The sequence below is a fragment of the Porites lutea genome, chromosome 5, assembly GCF_958299795.1.
Source record: "Porites lutea chromosome 5, jaPorLute2.1, whole genome shotgun sequence".
Lineage (NCBI taxonomy): Eukaryota > Metazoa > Cnidaria > Anthozoa > Scleractinia > Poritidae > Porites > Porites lutea.
In genome coordinates, this window is record NC_133205.1 from 11,631,454 (window position 1) to 11,656,607 (window position 25,154).

General features: G+C 41.3%; 1 protein-coding gene and 1 pseudogene across 2 annotated transcripts; one reads left to right on the forward strand and one right to left on the reverse strand.

Moving 5' to 3' along the window:
• Positions 1–326: 326 nt before the first annotated feature.
• On the reverse strand, positions 327–25,147 carry LOC140937779 (slowpoke-binding protein-like). 2 transcript variants are annotated; one of them, XM_073387349.1, is made up of 15 exons: positions 25,004–25,147; positions 19,646–19,716; positions 19,242–19,339; positions 9,610–9,687; positions 8,820–8,971; positions 8,226–8,336; positions 7,374–7,469; positions 7,167–7,252; positions 5,761–5,867; positions 4,705–4,802; positions 4,550–4,603; positions 2,933–2,998; positions 2,769–2,836; positions 2,381–2,455; positions 327–864 (listed from the first exon to the last, which is right to left on the reverse strand). In XM_073387349.1, the coding sequence occupies exons 1-15, from the start codon at positions 25,040–25,042 to the stop codon at positions 597–599; spliced, it is 1,467 nt and encodes a 488-aa protein (XP_073243450.1). In that variant the 5' UTR covers positions 25,043–25,147; the 3' UTR covers positions 327–596. The 2 variants fall into 2 exon arrangements, with proteins under 2 accessions (XP_073243450.1, XP_073243452.1); XM_073387351.1 differs by lacking the exon at positions 9,610–9,687.
• Positions 22,591–23,393, forward strand: LOC140936913 (uncharacterized; annotated as a pseudogene).
• Positions 25,148–25,154: the final 7 nt, after the last annotated feature.

Genomic DNA, 25,154 nt, shown 5'->3' on the forward strand with positions numbered 1-25,154 from the left:
CATGGTTTTGGTTCTAATGCAGAAATATGGACTTGTGCGGAAAACCTCTCCTATCTGCCACTGTTGGGAAACCAGCAAAAGGTAGGTAACCTGATGAAGAAACTAAAATGGCTTTAGTTTTGGCACTTTTTTGTTATTATTCATTCAGTGATTTCAGGGCTCTTCAGTGCTGTGTAACAACCTGGCTAGTGGAGGCCCCAAAAGACACATCCAGCGTTTCACCTGTGTGACAAAAATATCCTCTCGATAGCAACCCGGGGTAACAAACACCCAATTGACTACTCTCCCAGAGCAGGTATAGATGATTTAATACATCAACAAAATAATTAAGAAGAATAAGATTTTTAATACTTTAATAACAATTTCTATACAAAGTAGAATGCTCTTTCTGATTTCACCGGATCGTTCAATATCGAATATTTGTTTATCAAAGAGATTTGTCAAAAGTTATATTGTCAAGCTAGGACTTTTTTATAGTACACTGCGTTAAAAATAGCAATAAAAATTTCTTTTATGTTGCAAGTTTTTATCACTGAATAAGCGCTACTGTGAAATCAGCTAATGTCATAACAACATATTAATTTCTTGAAGCGTTTTCAAACACGAGGTGCACTTCTGTCATTTGTTGCCGCTCTTTTTAGCTTGGTTCCTTTCTGGATCTGACTTAATAATCCTGCTCGGCCTGGGACACTTAGAGGCTTCGATGGAACACTCCCAGACGAAGGTGTACGTTTTAACTGAGGTGGTGGCGGAGGTTGCTTAGGCGGAGGGGGTGGGGATTTGGGAAGAGATGACGCTTTGGAGGAAAACTGAACTGCTGGAACGATTTCTGCTTTGTCGATGGGAAGTCTTTTGCCTTTTGATCTAAAAAGAAAATATATGTTGTTTGAAACGTATAAAACGAGACAAAGCAAACAACTAAGAAACTGGTTCTTGAATGATTCACAGAAGACGTCATAGGCGTGCGGGCACCTTTGGACTTGGGATCCGAAGGGGCGGTGACCCTCTGGCCCAAAAAACTAAGTGCTGCCCGAATGTGGAGTTTTGAAATCGTCGAAGTAAAAACACAATGAAATCGCATAGATAAGAAAAAAAAGGGCTTCGGTCAATGACTAATGATAATTGCAAGACGGGTTAGTCTACTCTGCTCCATCATGCTCGGCAAATACGTCATTAAAAGCAAAATGTACGGTAGCTAGCATCTGACAAGAATTAACTAACCCTTCGAGGACCCAAGAGACACTTCACAGAGGCCATTTTCATGCACACATAACTTCAATAACTCTTGAAGCCTTCCATGCGATCCCTCAAATGCGTTTTCTTGACTGAACAGACGTTTCTATATCAACAGGAGGTCAAAGCTATTACAGGTTCAGAGTACAGTTGGGTGCCATCAACGATAGTAACGCCACGAAACGCGCTAAATCACCACTGACTCACTTTCTTCGATATCTCTTCATTTGTTTCACATCAGATTAGTTATCTAGATGGGAGTCGCCAAGTCCGAACGCTTGGCTCACTCTTAGTTAGGGTATACTCAGCCAAAGAATTCTCATCTATCCAATTTTCTTCAAACGCCTGTCGCCCGAAAAGTTCTAGGGGTTTGCCGCCCCTCGTCTCCCTAGCCTTTAAGCCTATGAAAGAAGTAACAGCTAAAAAGACGAACTGCCCAATAATGACAGAGACAGAAAACTATCAGATTCCCTCGAAATCAAAAGATAGACATACCTACCTACCTACCTACCTACCTACCTACCTACCTACCTACCTACCTACCTACCTACCTACCTACCTACCTACCTACCTACGCACGTACGTACGTACGTACATACATACATACAGAGACAGGGGCTGTTTACAAGGAGGGAGGAAGATCCTAGTCCCAGGAAGAAGCTAGACTGAGGATCATCCTAGTACAATATGTTTCCTGTATCGTCGTTACATGCAAAGTGTTGTACTTGTTCCTAGAGCTAGGATCTTCTTAGGTGACAGGTAGGACGATCCTAGTACTGGGAAGATCCTAGCACCACGTAAACTGCCTTCGCCCGGAAGAGCCTAGTACTATCGTTCAGTTAATCACGGCAATAAAGGCCCACCACTTCGCTGGGCGTTACCACGAGCTGATTATTGTGATAATTCTGCTGAAAGATAGTTGTTAACGCCATTTTAAACTCCTTTTCGAACCTTCTATATTTGGGCACCACACGGACCGAAATTTCTGCGTGTAAACCCATCGTAAAGTTGTTCCACCTTCTAGGATCTTCCTGGTAACAGGATCTTCCTCTCTCCATGTAAACAGCCCCTCAGACAGACAGACAGACAGACTTAGCTTAATCCGAGGATAATATTCGTCGTTAATAACCAAGCTGAAGAAACTAACTTGGAAAGCTTTCTTTCTTTTGGAACAGCTGCGCTTTCCTCTGGTTTTGCCTTCTTTGTGGAGGGTCTTCTTTTTCTTTAAATTGACAAAAAAAAAACAGGTTTAAAATTACGAAAGATTACAGCTATACAAGCTACAAGCCGCGACCAAAAGGATCTGTATTGCAAATACTTAGTGGTTGTAAAATGATAAGAGTAGCCTACATGTCGGTTAAAAACAAAGGTTAAAATCCTCGTTAAATTTTTGGTTAGTCAACGTCACTTACGACGGTTACCTTTCTATAACCGTCCCACAAGCAAGCAACGAAGATGGTTTTAAACGGCAAATACCTCGCACGCGATAGAGGACTACCAGTTAGTTGTAATAATAAAAAACACGATATAATTACCTTATAATATCATCTTTTCGATCTCTGTAAAGTCTGAGAAGCTGCTTTACATTTGAACCAAAACGGACCTGACGGATAACAAGCAGAAACATTGTCAATAACTTAAATACATTAATCAGCCAAAGAACAGCAAGGACGTGTGATATTCTTGAATTTATACTTACCGGACCAGGGTTATACTTTTGCAGCCCACTAATATCACCACCTTTAAAAAAAGGGTGACTCACAAGCTGAAAACACAGAAAACCACAAAAAACAATAATAATTAAAAGCATAAGACATGGAGTATGTACCAGATGGGAATTAACAAGAAGCCAAAATCAGTACCAAGGCTTCTTAAGTAAGAATTAAATCACTGCAGCGTGAATTTAATTATATATCCTTTCATTCTTTCACAGACCTTAAGGTGACTCGACCCAGTTATTTTGTGAGAATACCATCCTACTTTGAAGCTCTCTGGCATCCCCACCTTTACTTTGATCGTAAGTCTAACATATAGCATGGATAACATATAGATCAACCTACAATATAGCATAAAAGTTTTGGCGATCAGAGTAAAGGTCACGTGGTTATAGTGCCACGGCTCTTCGGGGTCTGAGTCGAAATTCTGCTGTTGCCGGCATTTTTTTCTGAAAATCTCTCGGCTACATATAGTGCGTATTAGTGCTTTGCGTAGAACAGACTTTCACCAAAATCGCAAAGACCCAACGCGAGAAATTCAGCGGTTTCCAAATTTAGGTCATAATTTATGCGAAAATGAAAAGCCAACTATACACGATTATATCTAATAAACTATGAGACTTATCCCTTTATTTTGGGGATCTTTATAACAGATGGGTCCTGGCAAGTCAGCAAAAAACTTAAGGGCCTTGTAAATGCGCGCTATTTCGAGCAATGCAAACATATACAAATTATAGCTTTAGCTAGTTGTTGACGTTTGTCAGCGTTTAAGAGTCCTTTTCACGAAAAAAGCATTTTCTTAAAAATTCGTAGTTGTTCTTCCTTCAAATTTTTTCAGGGCCACAATTGATTAACTAACTACCCGGATTCTGAATTTCATGATGATTGAAAAACTGTGACACTATCTTCTATATTAACTTACATTTCTAAAAGTATACGTAATTTCAATCTCTATATCGAGTTGTAGATGCTGTTGTGCTGTCGAAGAGAAAGTTTATTATATAATCCTTAGTAGTGAGTAGTATTACTCTTTTGATTTCCTAAAAATTTAGAATATCTATTTTATCATTAGAATTAACTAAATTCCAAAGAGCTGATACCCGAAAGGCTTATGAGTCTCAGCTCATGAATCTGCTGTTGCATCTCGGAATGAAAGAAGATCTGGTATTACCACGCCACTTAGCCTTCTAAATGCCATCTTTTAATGATAATAATAATTGTGATGATGATGATGATGATAAAACTAATAAGACAAGAAGGAGGAGCTTCTCACTGAAAATGGTCTTGATCGGTTTTGTACAAAAAAAGAAAACAGTTATTGCCAAGAAATAAAAGCCACCAACTCATTAACGCCATATTTCGGGTATGGATTACTCAAAATGCACGTGCTACCTCCCATGCAAAGTTCCAGCAAAAAGAGAAATTTTTTGCAGGAGAAAAGAGTTCAATTCCCACAAAATTTTTCTGGTACACCAAAATGACTCCCGTAAATCTTGGTGGTCTTCAAATATAAAAATTGCTCATTAATGATTGCGAAATACGCCATACTTTACTACATTGGCAACAATAACACTTTAACGGAATCATAAAAACAAATTTACCTGATCTAAAGATGGATATATTTCACTTTCAGGGAAAAAGATAAAATTTATCACCTGCAAAGATGACCCATATAACAGCACATTAAATACATTTTGCAAAAAATAAAGTATAGCAGAAAGCACAGGAAAGCGGCACAAATCAGAATATCACAAACCTCCACAACTGGTGTATTTTTAAAATTTACTAATTTCTCCTTCTTTGGTTCGGCTGTGGTTAATTCATAACCAGCCAACATCTCATATAATAGGTGACCTAATATAAAAAAACGTAGAACATTTCATTCTATAATTAATTAATATGTTAAGGTTGTGAGGTCGGGAGCCTTCTTTAATACGTGACATTTCTGAAAACTAGTTTTATAAAAAACTAAGAATATTGACCAACTTGATTAAGCATCGGACGAGCGTAAATCTACCGGAGGGGACATAGGATATGTAGTGCTGTATAGGCTTTAGTTTTCAGGGTGTTAATTCTTGAACAGGGTGTACAATTTCACTCTTAGTGTGTTGAAAAGGGTGTTTTTTTCGGACCCGAAGTCTTAAAAAGAGTGTGAAGGTTGGCGATGAGCGGTCCACATGTGTGGAACCAACAATTCCCTTGAAAAAATCTAACTCCTTGATGTAAGTATTAAAAAAAAATACTCAATTCTGTATGCCAAACGAAATAATTCAGGGTCATGAAATAAGGTCTTAAACTGGGTAGAAAAATGAACGATTTCGGCTCGGAGGCACAGCTCTACTCAAACTTCCCTTGAGTGCCCCCTCTCCCCCCCCCCCCCCCCCCCCCCGCCCAATCCCCCGCGCCCGCTCCCGGAGAAGTCTATCATACAAGCGACTTGCACTAGTAATACTCGGATCTGTGAGCGCTAAAGAATATTTTTTTTCACCATAATGTATTTTGTATAACGTATTTTGTTATGAACTTCCAAAAGTAATTTACTATTAAGTTCCCAAAGTAACGGGGGGATTCACCAATTTTTCTGTATAGCAAATGTTCGTTTGTGTGATGTGGGTGTGTGTACGAAGAGTAGGCAGAGAGGCACAGGAGCAATTCTGACGTACTGAACTTTTGAAATGCTTACAAACGAAACGTCACTCGTTTTCATTTCAAAGTAGCACGTGTTGTTTCCAATCACTACTTTCACTACTGTGCTCTCATGGGACTGGTGAAGAGCCTGTTACTTTATCGTAGTCAAGGAGCAAGTTCTTACCAAACTGAATAACATCAATGTGACTATGGCCATCTTTACATAGCTTCTTTAGCAAAGGATCGAGCCTTGATTTCCAACCAAGTAAGCTGTTTTCAAAAGCTGAAAGTCTAAACAGGATAAAGTAGTTAATGACGGTCTTTTAACAAAACGCAGACCACTGATATATGTACATTGAGTATGAGCATTGTCTAAGTCGTTTAAGAGCCGGCGTTGTGAGGGTTGTATAGTTCATGCTGTTGATCACAGCTTCGCTTCAACCAAATGTCTCCTAAATATTATAACAAACGTTACAAACAACAACAAAAAAAACAAGTTTTTAAAACCACAATTGCAGTCCGTTTTCAATGTTCTTCACGTTCCTCCTTTTTACTTTCTTATGTTTATACCTTCTTCTCATGTTTTGAGCAGTTATTTTTTCGCTTCACTCAGATTAGTCCCTTTAACAACATTACAACCAATCTCAACAACAAGACTAAGATTTGCAGGGTGCTCACTTAACCAGCATACACTATCTGGTAGATGATGGTGGTATGAAGCATAATCTTGCCTGGTTTAGTTTCTAGAGAAATTGTGGTGTTGCGTCCGTTGGCGAGTGAAATACATATATTCAGTCTTATCAACTACACTGATGAAATAAATTATCCACCATACAGAGTAACAGCGGACATTGAACACGCAAACTCTTGGATAACTTAACGGTGGTAAATTTGTTTCATCAAAGTGGTTAATTAAACTAAATCAGTTTTGCATAGCAAACAAACTCGCACTGTTTGCAGCCTGTTTACAGATGCTTGTGTATGTTACTCCAGACGTTGGAATGGATGATCATTTCATGCAGTTTGGAACGTCGGAAACGGCTTACAATGGTCTCTTGTTACCCGTAAAAAACTTATTTTATGCTTGCGTAATACGCAGCCAAACTTTCTACAGAAACAACGGCATTATTGGTTGTTGGTGTGGCGGATCTGTTCCTGGCCGCCAGCGCTCTCCAATAATAATTAATAAAGGAATTGAGAGAAACGTTTTCCGTAGCATGGCGTTAAGTCATCTAGCTTGCTTCTTTCTCTAGTTTGTGATGAGATAACTATGTGAAGTCGATGTCAGGCTGATGAGGGGTGAATTTGGGGATAATGTGAGGTCAGGCCGATGTAGGACCGATAATACACAGATCGATCCTGTTACCTACTGTAACCATAAAACGTTACGGTAGGTTACAGTTGGCGGCAAAACATCTCGGTGGAAATGGAGGAAAGAGGAAATATTAATGGAGGAGAAGGAGGAGAGGATAGTGTGCGCTACGTCTAGTAAACAGTACAATTTATAATAAATACGGCAAGAAAAAGAACTTACGAACTATAGGTGATCAAGATAAACCATTGCAATATATAAAATTCAAATACACTTACTTAGAAGTTCCATTAACGATAAATATGTTTCCAGAATGTAAATGATCACATACTGGGAGGCCTTTATCTCTTAAGTATAACAACGCCTGAAAAAAATACCATTAAACACCATCTGAGATAAATAAAACAAATATAAAGAGAAAAAGGAAAACATATGTCATGTACACTCCACAAAGAGTAAACCCTAACATTTAATATTGTTAATACCTCTAAGACTTGTCGTCCATAGTTTCGGATTTGTGTTAGTGATAATGATTTTCCTTTTGCTTGGTACTTTTGTTGCCATGACGACTGTGGACGCGACTGAAACAATTTTTTTTCAATTAGCTAACCTTTGTTACTAAGTTAAACAAGGTGTGACCTTTAACTTTCTATTTTTGACAAAGTGGAAGAGGTCTTCAACGCAGCCATTCTTTCGCATGGCGAGCGTTTGAAGAAGAAGGCCGAATTAACCCCTAAAGTTTCAGTAGTGACCAGGGCCCGGTTCTTGAAAGGTTGATTATCCAGACCAGGATAAAAATTTTGTTCCCTGTTTTGTATTTACCTTCCTACATGTATCCATTTCTTAGACTAACATTTTGTTTTATCATTACTGTATCTTAGAGTAAAGGCCCAATAGTATTTTGTACACTTGAGTTGTGTGTTCTTAGACGAGAAAACTGTGATTACAATTTGGCTTAATCTTGGTTTCAACTTAACCATCTTTCGAGGAACTGGGCCAGGAGTATAAACAAATTCTCCTAAACAATTCGTTAAGAAATGTAGGGAGAACAATGACGAGAACAATCATGTTCATATCAAGGCCTAAAGGGTAAGGGAGAGACCATAACAATATCCCTTCCCTCAATCCTCATGCACCCATCGAGAACACACCCAAAAAATTTCCCCTGTTCCATTCCCTTTCTAATGCCTGCCATGCAGTCCATGAGAAAACATGAAGAATAGCCGCATATATGCGTAGGAGTCAAGAACCAGACTGACAAGGGTTGAAAAAAGACAAAAATAAAGACGAAACAATAGAGATCAGCTTTATATTAAGACAATGTCCATTTATCTTACCCCATAAATGATGTCCTTCAATGATCCTGCTGACTGGTATGGATGTATGAACATTACCATGTTATGCTCAAATACAAAGTCCACATCCATAACGGGAAATAAGTAGGGGTGCTGCGGAAAAAATTAAACACGGATTTAGAGGGACTATTACTGTTCAGTCTTCAACACCTTTTACCTTTGATTACCTGAACAACACCCTAAATATCCGTTTTACCACTATCAATGCCACCTTAAAAATTGCTGTCCATGTTGTTTGTCATCATAATCAGTAACAAAGCTTCCCTTTACTGTTATCAACATCATCTATCTTCACCACACCATTATGCTTACACTGATACACTAAATTGCAGCTGTACATGGAAGACACCATGTAACTATTATTTAGGTACTGGCACTTCAACAGCTAATCAATCACTGGGCTAAAGTAGCAGGTACAGGTGTGGTTGCAAGTAAGAGCATGGTTGATGATTAGGGCTGGGGGACCGATCCAGTTAAAGGGTCTTTAGTTACATGTACACCTGCTCACTTGCAAATTTACATTAATGTAACCCTCTGATTATCAGTAAATACAAGTGACATGTGAAGTGAACAAACCTGCAAGAGGGAAAACAGCTCCTTCAAAGTTTTCTTTGTTGATTTGGTGAAGGAAATTACACACTGTGTATTCCATGGTACCATAGTTAAAACTGCGTCTATCCCTTGTTGACTATCACGCACAAGAAACCACTGTTTGTTAATACGACTCCCTGCCAAAAAAAATAGACCATAATTTTACTACACTTCAGTGTCATGGTATACATTTACTTCTCATAAGAGTCCAACAATGATTCCATTCACGATCACCTGGTTAAGTCTCTTGCACTTTTGGTGAATCAAGATACAATGTAGATATAGCTGGGAATTACAATATTAAGGGCTTGCAACCCTGATGGTATCCCAAACTGTCTGTTGAAGGAGCGCAGATAATTTCTTGCTTTCCCATCATCTAAAAACACAATCATGGAAAATGGCAGATTTATGCTGCCATCTCTAAGAAAGAAAAACTGATGGAAGATCTCAGGAGGAATCTCAAACAAACATTGCTATCTGCTTGTATATAACACATAAGCGCCCTTAAATAAATAATAATGATTATACCAAGCTGAATCCGCATGGTGCAGTTTCTAACTCATTCTCTCTCTAAACTAAATCTAATTTTTACTTGAAGGTTTAATCGCAAAATGAGCTTTTCATAGTATTATAGCAAGACTCATGCTAATGTCACCTATTGATATCAAGATGAACATTGGTCCTTGTAAAAACAGGTTCTTTTGTTTACAATATATACCTTGTCACAAATTTGAATAACACAAACGCTGCTTGTCAAGAAATTTTTGTGTCTTACCTATATCTGGTAAATGGTCTATAAAACCGTATGTTTTGGAATCCTTCAGGTAATAATAACAATTGAGCAGCACTGCATCTGCCAAGAGGAAGAGCAAAAATAGGCAGTCTATGACTGCACGTGGCTTACTGTATAGCTTCACCTAAATAAGGGACGACATCTGACATTTGTAGACTTCATACTATGCTAAATCATAATGCAAGGAAACCAGAGTACAACAAAATAGCAAGAAAACTATGGGTATATGCAGTCTGCGAGTGTGACATAGTGTTACAGGGGTACACGTGCCGCTTATGTTTAATAGGTACCAGTCCAAACGGTAAGTCAGAAAGAAACAAAAAGTTCAGATAAATACAATGTAATAGTTTTTATTTGAGATGCTCGTAACAATATTCTGTATTTCATACTTTAAGGTTTGTATTAAATGTAAGACAGGGAAATAGCGCTGAAACGAAACAACGAGGCTAAAAAGAACTCACCTTCCTGTCCACGGCGTCAAACAACTTGGCAGCTTTGAGAGCACATGGCAAATCAAGGATTTCTCGCGTAAAGTAAAGGATTCGCGACGCTCAGGAATGTATCAAAGTTGACATTTTTGGGACAAGATTGGGCACGCAAAGTCTGTAGATTTTCGGTTTTATTCGGCTATTTGACGAAGTGACAGCCGAATTAGTTCGAGATATCTCGAGGCCACTTCGATTTCTTTGATTTATTACTTCGGCGGAGCGCGAAGAAAAGGATTCGCGACGCTCAGGAATGTATCAAAGCTGACTTTTTTGACAAGATTGGACATGCAAAGTCTGAAGGTATTCGGTTTTATTCTATTTGACAAAGTGAGAGCCGAATTAGGCCTGGTTCAGACGCCGTACTTTTCATGTGCCGGACCTAACTGAATAAGTTCGACTTTGGAGCGACACTGGCGCGACATCTGATTCAGACGGCGTACCGTGTGTCGAACCTAAGTTAAGTTCGACAAAAGTTCGACAGACTCTGTCGAACTCAACGCTCTTGCCGCACCAAACTAAAACTGCCGTACCAAATTGATTCAGACGCCGCTCTTTTGCCGTACTTAATTCATAAGTAAGGTTCGGCACATGAGTGGAGCAGCGTCTGAACCGGGCTTTAGTTCGAGATACCTCGACATCACTTCGATTTCTTTGATTTATTCTTTAACTTTTTCGAGGAAGAAAGAATTATTATTTTAGCTTTCCCGGGGTTTGAACCAACTCACCTGTGTGACCCATCAGATCAGAAGAGACTCTAAATTGAGGGATTAGCCGATTGCGCTACTGCGACCCAAGGTAGTTGGAGATATGAAAATTAACTATGAAATTATGCACTAGTTTCGGGACAAGATTGGGTGCGCAAGTTCGTGACTTTTCGGCTTGTTTCGGCTATTTTACGAAATGAGACCGGACTACTTCGTGATATCTTGAGATCTCTTCGAGTTTAGTCTTTAATTTACTAGAGGAATACATAGAGGATATTTTTTCTCTTCGAGTGTCGAAAAACATTTCACGAGTGAGCGCTCCTTTCGAACTGTTTTATGATGAATTTAAAGTTACAAAATGCTGCACACAGCCGTTTTGTCTTTGTTGAGTGTTACGTATTAAAGCTGCTTTCATGCGCTGCGTGAACTTTCTCAAACGTTCTCAACATTTTTGGATTATTCATGAATAATTAATTAGGGCATGTTTACGGGCGCTTCCCATTCAACCCAAAATTCCGGAAATTTCGGTTGGTTCATCAAATGGAACGGACCATTTCGGTTTGGTCCGACCGGAATATTCGGGACCAGCTTTGAAGGTGGTCCTCAGTGACCGGTCTGGTCATTTCGGTCGGTCGGACCGAAATGTGCCTTTCCATTTGCCAAAATTGTTGTCCCCAGTACCGCTCTTTTGTATCCTGCTTACAAGAACAAGTAGTTTCCATTGGAAAGTCAAGTACTGTGAGCAAAGCCATGACATCTCAAGTAGTTTGAATCAGTTGCAATTTTTTTTCGATTTTTGATATTTGTCATTAACAGTGTCAAATATCTGACACAACACGACACGTAGGTGAAAAAAGTGTGTGTATAAAGTCCGTGAGAATCAGTGTATTATTTGTCTGAATCCTGTCCACGATATTTAACTAAAGCAATTTATCAATTAAGCTGAAATGAATACAACAAACACTGGCTGAATACAAATTTGGCAAAAACACCGAATTTATTTACCGTACAGTTTCAGGAATTGCTTCGAATCGTTCGAATATTCTGAGAATCGTATCGTTTCAATTCACGAGAATTTTTTACCTTCACTTGCTTTCATAGGCTTTCTACGCGAAATAGGATTCCTCCGCCTTTACTTTTACACCGCCCCTTTTCGACAGTGGAGTGTTCTTTAGGATATAAACAGTATTTACTCTTCTCTTTTAGAGTGTAATTTTGAGTCTGCTGCGAGGCCACAATAACAAAACGCGCGGTGGCTTGGGTCGGGTCTGTGCAACCGGAATGTACCGTTCCATTGAGCACGTGAAGTTTCTGAAATTTCAAACCGGAATTTTTGTTGAATGGAAAGCACCCTACATTTCAGCATGAGGCAGTAGATTTGCATCAGTTACTGAAATCATAAAAATTAATATGTCGAAAAGCTACTACTATTCGCCTGTTTAGTATTTTCTAGAACCTTACGTCAAACGGTATACAAGTTCCAAGCGAGTTCTTTTGACGAACTAAGTTTTTTCCCACGAGCTGGAGTGCTGTGTTTAGTTTTTTTCAAGTTCTGTGTTTACAAGTTGGCGGAAGCCGTAAGATATCTGAAGTTTAAGTGAGAGTTTGTTATTATTGGCAGAGGCTATTTAGTTTTACTTAAGTTCAAATCAAGTTTGTGTTGGCAGATACTGTGTTTTAAAGCTCTGTAAAGACTATGTTCCTTTGGTATTAACCTTCCTTGGGTTAATCCGACATCCCTGCGTGCTGATAGTCAGTGAATAATTATCCTCAAAAAATTCGAACTCACAACATTGAGTTTTAGCCAATTCCATGCTCAACGTAATTGAGAGAAGTTGTTACGTCACGTTGCCATGGTAGCAAAATTTTTGGATGACAACAACCGATAAAGTCACTTAAAAGTTCAAACTTCACCGATCTTATTCAATTTCATTTAATTTTGTAACTCTTGGCGAAACTTTCTTTGGGGCCGAATCTATCGTTTAAAAAAAGAACGCGACAATTTTTGATGTGATTAAATGTAATTTAGGCAAAGATAACCTCGAAGCAATGCTGGTCAGCAGTTTCCCCAGCTATACTAGGGGTGGCCCGATTCCTTTAGCAAGGGCACCTCGTGACTTATATACGCAGTTGCTTGCTTGCAGTTCTTCGCAAAGTGTTGTTCCAATAGCTTGCTGTTTGCGTGCCATTTTGTGCTCGGGTTTTTGCTTGCTTGCTGTTTCTGCTTGTACAATGACTGCTCGTCGAACCAACAATAGTTTGGCTGCTAGTTTGGACCGCGGGGAGAATTCGCCATCGGATACCCTTCTGCACGCCGAGTCGTCTATTCCTTCGTCGCCCGCTTCTGCGGCAAACTCGGCGCCACAATCATCTTCAACAGTTTCCGCCCCAGTTGTTGCTGCTGGTGTCCATGATCCCGCTCTAATCGCTGTAATCGTCGATGCCGTTAAGGCCTCTTTAGCGGCAGAAAAAGGTCCTGGCTCTACCTCGAGCAATTTGGGTGGAAATTCAGTTAGCGTGGAGCTACAAGCAGCTTCTGGGGGCGTTCCTGCCCCATCGCCCAGCTTGTCTCAGCAAACGGCAACCTTTTTAGCTTCTGGAGGCGCCTTTCCAGAGCAACAGGCGATATCTTTACCTTCAGCCACTCAAGGTAGGCTTAATTTTACTGTGCCATCCTTTGTTTCCACATTTGCAACAGCTCCTTGATTGCCAGCCTGCCATCGAGACCGCTACTCCATCAGCCGTTTGTAGTTGGCCCCGGTTTTTCACAATTCCGGCGAAAACGGTTAGCCAAATTGTTGCCAGCAAGTATGTGGATTTGGGGGACTTACTATCAGTCAACATCGTTCAAACCGAGCCGGAGTCACAAGCATTCCTGGACGGGCGCTTAGTGTTTCTGCCAAGCGCTAAAAAGCAACGCCGACGCATCGAGGACATCGTGACCTGGTCCGAAGCTTTTACAATTTTCACGCTGATTCTGACGTCGTATTTTTTACACCGCTGGAAAGATTTAACATCCTACAAGCTTCTCATCCTGCGCACGTACCGTCAGTTCAGTGGTCGTGTTTGGCTGGCATACGATCAGGCCTTCCGCCAGCACGCTGCGGCGACGAAGCTCGTAGACTGGTGGACCATGAAGTTCAACTCTAAAATTTTCACGCTGCTGGGGCCTCTGTGCGTTCTGAGTCTGGTGGTTCCTTGAGCGAGCTACCCGAACCATCTGGAGCTGACTCCTCCCAGGTCATTTGCGGGTCGTGGAACAGGGGCCGCTGTTCGGCACAATTTGCTTCGTGTCGGTTCGCCCATCGCTGTAGCACTTGTGTAGGTTCCCACAGTGCGTCGGAATGCTCCCGTCGTTTTGACAAAACATTTTCACACGATCGCAAATGCAGCTCTGCTTCTCCTCCCTCCGTACCCTCGTCCACCTCGAAAACCAGGCGTTAGTGGATGCGCCTTTTTGTTTTCCTGGTTGTTTTTTTGCCTTGTTGATCTGCTTTGATTGCCTTTAGTTTTTCTCCGTGATTCCTGACCTTTAGTCATCGAATTACTTCTTAAGTTGAGTTACCTCATTTTTGTAAACAGTAGCTAGGTCAGGCCGTATGTGCAATAAAGTTGTCAAGTTGTTTGAGTTTGCGGTTTGTTGTCCAAAAGTTCTCTCTTTAGTGTGCCTTCCCCCCCCCCGCCCCCCTTTACCAGCCTGGCTCTGCCGTATTTTAAAATAGCCTTTTTTTTCTTCCCAGCTCATCTAGTTCTCCCTCGTGTATCAGTAGTAGGTCCCCTTAAGGTGGAGAAATTTTCACAGGAATTGGCCGGTCATTCCGACCAGAAACAAGTTTCCTATGTCCTCCAGGGTCTCCAGCATGGCTTCCGGTTAGGCTTCCACTCAGCTCACAAGCTTAAGCCAGCTAAAAGAAACAAGCCCTCTGCTCTTCACCATGCCCACATTGTCGATGCATATCTGGCTAATGAAGTCTCTCTGGGCAGGGTTGCAGGCCCAATCTCCTCCCCCCCCCCCCCCCCCCCCCTTTTCCTCGTTTGTATATAAGCAGTTTTGGGGTCATTCCTAAGAAGGGCCAGCCGGACAAATGGCGCTTGATAGTCGATTTGTCTTCCCCGGGGGTGCTAGTGTGAACGACGGCATTAATCCTCAGGATTTTTCTCTCTAGTATATTAAGGTTGATCAAGTTATTCGCATGGTTTCCCGTTATGGCCCAGGTGCCCTGATGGCAAAATTTGATGTGGAATCCGCGTATTGGAACATTCCAGTTTACCCAGATGATCCCTTCTTACTTGGCATGAGATGGCGTGGTCAGTTCTACGTCGACCTCCGCTCCCTTTCGGTCTCCGTTCTGCACCATTTATTTTCAATTCCGTAGCTGATGTGGTTGAATGGATCCTTCTCCATAAGCACCGCCTTTCCGATTTGTTACATTATTTGGGTGACTTTATTACCGCAGGTCCCCCACAGTCGTCCCAGTGTCCTTGTAACCTTAACACGGCAGTCTCTGTCTGCCTTCGGCTGGGGTTGCTTCTTCACGCTAACAAATGTGTGGGTCCAGCCACTTCTATGACCATCTTAGGAATTGAACTGGACTCCGTTAACCAAGTGGCTCGTCTTCCTGAGGACAAATTGCTTGCACTAAGAGAACTCATTCATTCCTGGATGCCCCGTCGCTGGTGCAGAAAGCGGGAATTGGAGTTCCTTTCTTGGCCATTCACACCATGCTGCTAAGGGAGTTTGGTCATGGAGAGCCTTTCTCCGTCGGTTTATTGACTTACTGTGCTGCTGCCGTAACAAGGACCACCCCGTTCGGATTAACCAGGAATTTGGTCTTGATCTTCAGTGGTGGCAGCAGTTTCTATCTTCTTGGCATGGAGTTGGGTTCTGGTTGTACCCTGGCATGTCTGCTGCCACAGACTTGGAGGTCACTTCGGATGCAGTAGGTGCGATTGGCTTTGGTGCCTATTCTCGAGGCCAGCGGTTTTATGGTGCCTGGTCATCAGTGCAGGCCAGGCAATCTATCGCATACCAAGAACTCTTTCCTGTGGTGATTGCTGCTCACCTTTGGGGATCTTTGTGGGCCACGAGGCATGTCCTTTTTCGATCAGATAACGAGGCAGTAGTCGCGATTCTCACGACCAGGACTTCGAAGGTGCCAGCTTTAATGCACCTTCTTCGTGATCTTCTGCTCTCAGCGGCGCGTTGGGGTTTTACTTTCACTGCTGCTCATGTTCCTGGAGTTGAGAACAAAATTGCTGATGCTATCTCTTGTTTCCGTATCTGTCGGCTCGACATCGCGTGTCCTTGCCATTTGTTATCCACAGCTCCTTCGACATTGCAGTCGAGTTAAGTATCGAATTGCCCTGGGCTTGCACCGCGGTTTTTGGTGTTGCTCTCACTCTCAACTGCATTCATTTGATAAGTGTGTTGTCTGTTTTTTGCACAACTGCTGCGCTTGGTGCTTGGGGTCGTTGGAGTCGGAGGTTCCATTTCACCCCTGTTCGCTGGCCCCTCCTTTTCCAAGCACCAAAGGAGATTCCGGTCGGTTGGGGGCCACTCGCAGGGTTGCCATGGATAACCTCCTCCTCATGCTAGAGCATTGCCCGGCTCCACCAACTTTGTAGGCACCAACGCCCAAGCTCATCTATTGGTGATGAGTTTAAACGTGGCTAAATGTAATTTAGGCAAAGTTAACCTCGAAGCACTGCTGGTCAGCAGTTTCCCCAGCTATACTAGGGGTGGCCAATACCTCTAGCAGGGGCACCTCGTGACTTATATACGCAGTTGCTTGCTTGCAGTTTTTCGCAAAGTGTTGTTGCAATAGCATGCTGTTTGCGTGCCATTTTGTGCTTTGGTTTTTTCCAATCCCTCCCTCCGTCTTGAGGTATAAGCCAGGTAAGTATTAGCCTGAGTATCAGGCCTTCCTAAGGGGCTAGGGGAGAGGAGATTTTAGATGGGGGAGGGGGAGGGGGAGAAGAGAAAGGAAGGCCTGACACAAAACCATTCAGCAAATCGTGTGACACATCCAAAATCTGGATGTGGCAGTGATTGGATAACACACAATACCCAATGACGTCACCGACCGCAAGAGCGATCGGCAAGGAGAAGCCATTGAAATTTTTCATTGAAGTTTTGATTTCATGTTACCGGTATGGGATACTTTTATAGACAGAGCACTGACAGAGACGCAGAGAGGAATTCAAAAAGGCTCTAGAGGGCGCTCTCAAGTTCTTTCCTGGAATAAAAATAAAACCCGAGCAAGAATTGTGTTTTCAAGGCCTCGTAGTTTAAAGGAAAGATGTACTCGGAGTATGGAAAAGCCTCATATACCAGCTTCTGCCTAAACTATGTCCGAGTATTGGTTTCACAAGACCGGGACAAAGAAGACGATATCAGTGTTTCAGATATATAAGTTCTGATTTACAACATCCTGCCATCCTGGGTTTTGTCACTGTAAATGAAAATAGAGCGAGGTAGCCATGTATTGATATAGCCGACAGCACCAATGCTTTTAAAAAGCTTGACTTTGCTTGTAGCGGTTACGATAGCTTACGTGATTGGAATTCGTTCGCTTCCTCTTCCAAAATTTTCTCACTTTTGAAATGTCTTAAGCTCAAGCGGGTGCCATCATATTTCGCCAACGGGATTGAACTTTGCTATAGGCTCTCACTTCTTTTTAAACTTGTAACAACTTTCACGAGCTCTCTGTGAAGTGGTGGAATTTGCTGCTGCTTGATAATTTCTAGGCATAGGTGTTTCACCATCACACCTTCCTATTTATTCTTGCAGCTCCTTTCAACCTCCCGAGAATACGAGGGATAACATCAGCTTTTTAGCTGCCAGACAAGCGCCTGATGGCTGTGATGTAACTGTAAACAAAAGCAATTTACAATTTTCCGGGCAAACGTTCATTTACAAACAGAGCGTTGGCAATCTTACACTAGCACAATTCCTAAAACATGTATAATTCCTAAAAAACGGCAGGTTTAACATTACAAGTATTCGAAAACTCCTCATTGAAGGTTTCAGAAAAAAGCGAAATCATAGCAACACAAGCACCGGAGCTCGGCCAGACCGTAAAGTGAGATTTATTTTAGGCCAGCTTTTTGACACGTGAAGCTGACAACCCAATGACCGGAAGTGATTTTGATTGGATGGTATCGAATCATGCTGTGTCGGGGTGGAAGGCTCCAATAAAAGCATCTGTGTCAGGCGTTTCTCTCCTTCAGCTCTCTCCCTTTTTCGCTTCCATCTTTCCCCTTTTCCCCAGAAACGCCTGATACTCAGGCTAGGTAAGTATTGGTCAGTAAGTATTCCACTGAATTGTTCAGTGTGACGGTGCCTGGTGGGAGCCGCTCGCAGGGTTGCAATGGATACTTCCTCCTCATGCTAGAGCATTACCCGGCTCCACCAACTTTGTCGGCATCAACGCCCAAGCTCATCTATTGGTGATGAGTTAAATGTTTTGTTCACCTACTCCATAAAGCGTGAAATCAGGAAGTTTCATGTCGTAGTGGTGCAACGACGACAAAGAAATGTACAAAATAGTGTGATGCACGTGCAAAGTTGTTGTTTGTTAATATAAACATATTTTTTTGCCGTTCTCCTTGCCGTCGCCGTCGTTGTTGGTTTTGTTCTCATCCAGAAATAGTGCTACCACGGTAACGTAACTTCACACTTCTCCTCTCTATTGACTCCTTACCATGCCTTACATGTCATTAATCAGTACACGAGACTGCTATGCTGTTTTTGAAGCCTGATGTAAGAAAAATAGAGAACTCTTTTTTCACTGTTTGTTTTGTTAGACTTGATATTCACCGCCAGTAACCTCACATTTGACTTAGGTCTAAACATTTAGACCCAAGTCAAATTTAGAAGGATTTGTATAGAGTCATCAGAGCATAACTGGGCTAATATCTCAGAGACAATTTGCCCTGAAATGCTAGTTTTTGGCAAGTACGCCTCTTGGATGTTGCTCTTTTCGGAATATCCTGACAAATCCCATAATTTCACAAATCAACAAAACTTACTCTTACAATATTTCATTTCTTACTATTCCTCCGCATTTACAATTAATCAGTTCCACAACCATTACGCCGAGGTATACGCTCCATAGCGTCTTGTTCCGAGTAAGATTCGAGGCCATTTGCAGCTATCCTCAACAAACGTTGAACAACCGACGATGATCCGAAACAAAAAAGGGGCTAAGATTGCGGAATATCAGATTGAAATTGGCAGAGTTCGTTGTGCACTCAGATTCTATTGTTACCCTCACTCAACTCGATAGCATTGTGGCCTTCTGCCTCTAAGAGGCAGTAAGCCACAAACTACTACCAACAAAAACCCACAAGTTATGATATCTAAAGCTTTGTGTTCTCTTGAGATATTTCCATTACATGTAAAGTGCTATACTCCAATTACCTCTTTCTGCCATCTTTTGTATTCTTTTTTCCTCATCCCATTTCTTTATCAAAGATCTGTCCGCCTCAAGACCAAGGTAGTTAAACTGATTTCGTCTCCTTTGAAGAAAGAATTGGATTAGATCATCATTATAATCTGGCTCCTGGCCAACAAAATTGTAACTTCAATGAAATAGTTTTGCCAACATGCAACACTATTTGCAGGCAAACTTCACCTTCTACTAGTGTAAACCTTTAATGCACTTTTTTTGGTATGCAAAACATTGAAAAAATGATAAGATTATTTCCAGTACCCTAATACAGTGTAGGATATTGAAGTAATAAGTACCTTGCCATTTTTTTGTTCACATAAACATTTATCAGTTTTTTACTTAAGAACCACTGGTTACTTAGGCAACAGCTTACCGATGTCTACAGATCAACCACAGAATTATCAGGAGAAAAACTGCAATGCCAGTAGCAATAAGGATAGGTGCCTGCAACAGAAAAAGACAAGTGTATCAACCATTAAGATCCTTGTATAACAACAGCTGAGCAGATTAGAGTAGTTGGCGTGAGAAGTTCTTTTGAAATATTTCTCCATGGAGGGTCTTATAACTGGAAATTAAAAAAACGAAATTATGGTATACGTAGAGTCCACCACCCCTCCCCCATCCCCTCCCCCCACCCCCTCCTAATTCAAAAGAGGAGGCCAGCAGCCCTGGCACTTAAAAAACTACTCTGTGGGTCCTGGATGATCAGGTATTTTACAGCCACTGCAAGAACATGGGGGATGTTAGAAAAATAGACACACACCCAACTATTTCCCCAACCAATCAAGATAATCACAAATAAAAAATCCCAGTTGTATAATATTATTTTAATTAAACAACTCAAAATTGCTGACATCTCATGCCATTAATGTACCAACTTGAACCATAATATTAATTTGTAATTAAACAAGCTAATACAAGCTTAACAGCTTCATTAGGCTTTTTAACCATGTTTTCAACCTAATTATAATATTCTCATGTTTACCAGTAATAAATGTGAAGGCAGGTTCAAAACTCAGACCAGATCAAATAATTTATACATCCATCAAATCCAACTGTGCCCAGCCCAGTGGCATTTGCCTTCCTTGTCAGTACCGGGGGTTAGGCATTAGCAAATTTTGCATGGCCTGGGGGTCGGGCATTTCACTACATGTATCCCCCACCCCCGAGCTTTTGACATGCACATGGTTCCCTATCCTAATAACACTAAACATGGAGGACTTTCCAGGAAACACAAGCAGATTTGGAAATCGGGAGCAATCAACATATGTCAATGGACGTTTTTTCTTTTGATCTAGGATTTGAATAAAATTTAGGGGTAATGATTTTAATCCTTCTGTGATCATGTATGATCAATCTATAATATGAAGAACTTCCTTTCAAATTATTAAACCATTCAGAACAGATAGCTTTACACACTATTATTGATTTAATATTTTACGGCAGTTTTCTTTGCCTACGAACTTTTTATACCAACATAAATAACAATGATAAAATAAGAATCATAAATGGTTTTGTCGCAGCTTAATAAGAATAGCGTTACTACAAAGGCACACACTAACCTGAAACGAAAAATTTCCCTTTAAAAATGCTTAAAGTGGCATTATTTTAACAAACTAGCTGCATCTGAATTGAATTTCGTTACCGACCAACGGTTTGTGGAAAACGAAAACACGAAGTGGGTCTTGTCACTCCTGAATGCTATCAAGCTCCAACAGGCGAGAAAAGAATTACTGACATATTGAGCACCGAGATCAAGAAGATCAAAGAGCGCTGTATCCTTACTTTGAACTTGAAATTGAACATGACATAATACACTACCGATGTTAATCAAGCAATGAAATTATTAAATTGATTGATTTTGCTCTATTTCACCATTTCCTAGTATTTTGGAGAAATTTTCACTGAAAGCGTTTATTAGAGAGGGGACGTTTATTAGAGAGGGGCGTTTAATACAAACTTAACAGTGTAGATGGGGGTGGGGTGCGGTGTTTATTTGAGAGTGGGCGTTTACATGCTCATTACATGAATGCGGACGTGACTTTTGCCTGCGAGCGGTGTTGTGTTACAAACGGTTATTTACAAAGGCTTGTATGGGATGTAAACGGGTTTTCATAAAAGAGAGAAAAAATGTTATGTTTTAAAATAAAATCACACCGATTGCATAGTATGTTGGATAACTAAAATAAGCCTGCTGAGGATAGCCAGCATGGCTAATGGGTTTGTTTGCTTGTCAACTGCAGGCCGCTGGCTACCCTCGCTGGGCTTATTTTAGTTACCTGACATACTATGCGATTGGTGAACAAGTCCATCGCAGTTTGGACGAGCCTAGTTCAATATTCTGAAGCCGATCTCTTTTGAGAAAAATCGTTTACATCCCATACAAGCCTTTGTAAATAACCGTTCGTAACACAACACCGCTCGCAAGCAAAAGTCACGTCCATTTTCATGTAATGAGCTTGGACTGTCTGTGCGGTGTTCGACTGTGCCACCAATAAACACTGCTACAGTGTGGATTGAGGAAGGGGCATTTGCCTTCTTTTTTGTCCCCACCGCGGCGCATTTGGCAGCTTAAGTGTCCCAGTCCCTAGGAATTTGCCACCTATTATGCAAGGCACCAAAAAAGATGCTTGCCAGGGAGTTGAAGAAGCCCAGAGGGGGACTGGTTGGATTTAACTAAAACATTGATCCGAGCAACTACAGAATACAGGGCCATATTTTAAGGTCTTAAACAAAAGTGGCTTGGTGGCTCACTAGTCATAACAAGTGTTTAAATAACGAGAAGGATATAAGACATCTAAGTGTAAGACAGACAGAGAAGGTATACATTTTAGTGTGTATTATAGGTATATAATTTAGTGGCTTGGCGGCTTGGTGGCTCTTCAGTCGAAGTTATATAGTTTTAGTGGCTTGACGGCTCGGTGGCTCGTTCATTGCGGTGCCCCAACGAAGGGCCAATTCGCACTAGAGGACAAAACTGTTTATTTATGTCAAAAATTTGTCATCACAATGAAAAACCAAGTGCAACCGGTTTGTTCACCAAAGGACGAAATTTGGTCACGGACGGACAAACTTCAAAGATACCGTCGACTACCTCTGGAGCAGGCCAAATTGAAACAAATTTTGGAAAACAATATCCAGGGTGTTTTAATTCGGAATTGATTTGGCAGGTGATATCTAGCAGAGTCTCTATGCTATAGACTTTGTTGTAAAATTAATCACATTCTCATTTCGCAACAACATGAATCTCGGCGCGGGTGACCAATTTTTTCCATACGAATATCCACAATATCCACCAGGATAGATCTTTCCTTTGCCAGGCCCTTAAATGTTCTATGATCGAGGAAATCCCAGCCCATCTCCTTCGACCACGAGTACTGACTCGTTGCCAGAATCCCTACAGTTCACTGAAGATAGCTCAATGCCGGCATCAACCCCATCTTCTTCGCGCCATGCATCTTCGTCAGCCGAGAACAAGAAGGCTCAGAAAAGATGGAGTAAAGAAGAGGAGAAGCATTTAGTTGAACTATGGGCTGAAAAGCATGATCAGTTAGAAAGGCGAGAGTCAAGGAAAACGTGGGCTCGGATCGCCGAGAATATTTCGAAAACACTCAGAACCAACAAGACGGCCGACAAATGCATTTGGAAAATAAAGTACATCATTGAACAACATAAGAACGCTAAAGACTGTAACAAAAATCAAACGGGCGGAAGCCTTAGGAAATCCGTGTACTACGACAAGGTTGATAAAATCCTCGGTTGCCACGATGTAGTAACCTTCAATCACGTAGCTGAGGAGGGAATCAGCGGCAAAATGCCACCGAAATTAATGCAGGATCTGGTGATACTAATGGCGAGATTAGTACTTCATCCAGCCCCAGCGTGCCAGAAACTCCAGCTGAAAGGAGACAAGCATCGAAGAAGGGAAACGAGCTTCGAAATGCAAAGCACCTGATAAAGAGAGCGACAATGAGGCTCTAAAGGATGTGAAGCAGCAGGGAGAGAAAGTAGCAACCTTCTTGGATTCTTTGCAACAAACACACACTCAGCAGCTTGCCATGATGGGCCAGTTTATGGGATCAATTGTGAAAATCTTTGACAAGGAACAGAATGATAAATAAACTTTAATTCAAGACTATTTTTGACTATTGAGAGACAACCATTATCATGTTTATTGTTTATGTTACGAATAGAGGAAACAAAATCATGGAGACAAATGAAAGTAGTTTTAACTGATTTTTTTATTGTGAAGACAGAAAATGCTCAGTTTTAAAAAAAAAATCAGACTGTCTTTTAGCAACTCTCTTATATCTTTCCCGTCCTGCATGAAGTCATTGTTCTGTTTGTTTCCATGGTCATCATCGTAATCGTAGAAATCATCCTCCCATTCGTCCCCAACTTTAATGCGAAAGTTGTGCAGCACTGCACAAGCAATGGTAATCTTCACCACAAAAGTTATTCAGCTATCCAACTGCTTTTGTAGAAGTTGCCAACAACTTTTGAGGCGGCCAAAAGTGCACTCGATGGCTACTCGTGCAGATGACAGTTCCTTTTTAAAAGTTATCTCGCCAGGGTCACGCGTGGCTTCAGGATAAGGCTTCATAAGCCATGGGGAGATAGGGTATGCGCTGTCTCCTACCAGGTAAGGGCGAATATCTGTAATACCGATTCTTTCAAAAGGTTCTCTGAGTATATCTTTGTTGCTTGCTCTTTGATAAAGGGAGCTGTTTCGATATACCCTAGCATCGTGAAGACTTCCTGGATAACCTGCAGCAAAGTCAAGGAATAATCCCTTACCGTCAGCAACGGCTTGAATTATAAAATCATGTTGCTGATTTCGACTAAAGTAATCAACAGCACTGTCTCTAGGAGAAATTATTTTGATATGGGTCTCATCTATGGCTTCAACAATGTTTGGAAGTCGTGATTTGTCCGTAAATGTCTCTATACACCTCATTGTCTCAGCTACTGTTGTTGGGAATTTGATGTACTCGCTCCTCAATTCATAAAGAGCCTCAACAACATCTTGACAAGCCTCTATTGCTGTAGTTCTACTGACATTTAGCGCAGGTCCTATTGTGTCATACGAATTTCCATGTGTAAGGCGAAGCAAACCACAAGCAAGAACCTTTTCCGGAGTGAGACAATTTCACAGTATTGCATTCTATCTTGTCAGCCAGTTGCGAATTACGTTGAGCAACAAATCAAAGTTTCCTCTGTTCATTCGTAAAAGCCTTCGAAGGTAGTCCCCTGGTATTGTCCGATCAGTGTAATGGATCTCAAACCACGATTCGACTGGACGAGGAAGAGTCCAATAATATGGTGCTCATCTTCGATAACGATTTTGTCGACAGCGAATACGTCGTGTCAATAGCAAGTTTTGTGTTTGTAAATTCTGCCTAAATAACAGTCAGCATATCATTAAATTAACAAGTAAAAATCACAAGGCGCTCACAGCATGGTGTTGTGTTTTGTTCACAGATTTTGTTCTTAAGTGCGACTGTAGATTTCTGGAAAAATTTTTTGCCACTGGCCGATTTCAAGTCGAATTTGTCCAGAAGAAATCCGAAATTGCCCTCTAGTGCGACTTGGCCCGAATATACCGAGAAAATTTGCCCTGTATTCTGTAGTCAAGCCGCAAAAAATATTATGCCAGAATTTTAAGGGCAAAAGGTTTTAGCAGAGACGTGAGTTTTAACAACGCACTTTAGGTATATTTCCACTTACGTACCCAGATATTACGACCCAGAAAGTCCACAAACGAGCCCATTTTTATACTCCAGCTACTAAACAGAGTCCGCCACCAGCAAACATCCCTGTTTCAACACACGAAATACCGAATTTGCAGAAACCGTCTTCACCAGGCGTTCCAATTGCAGTCA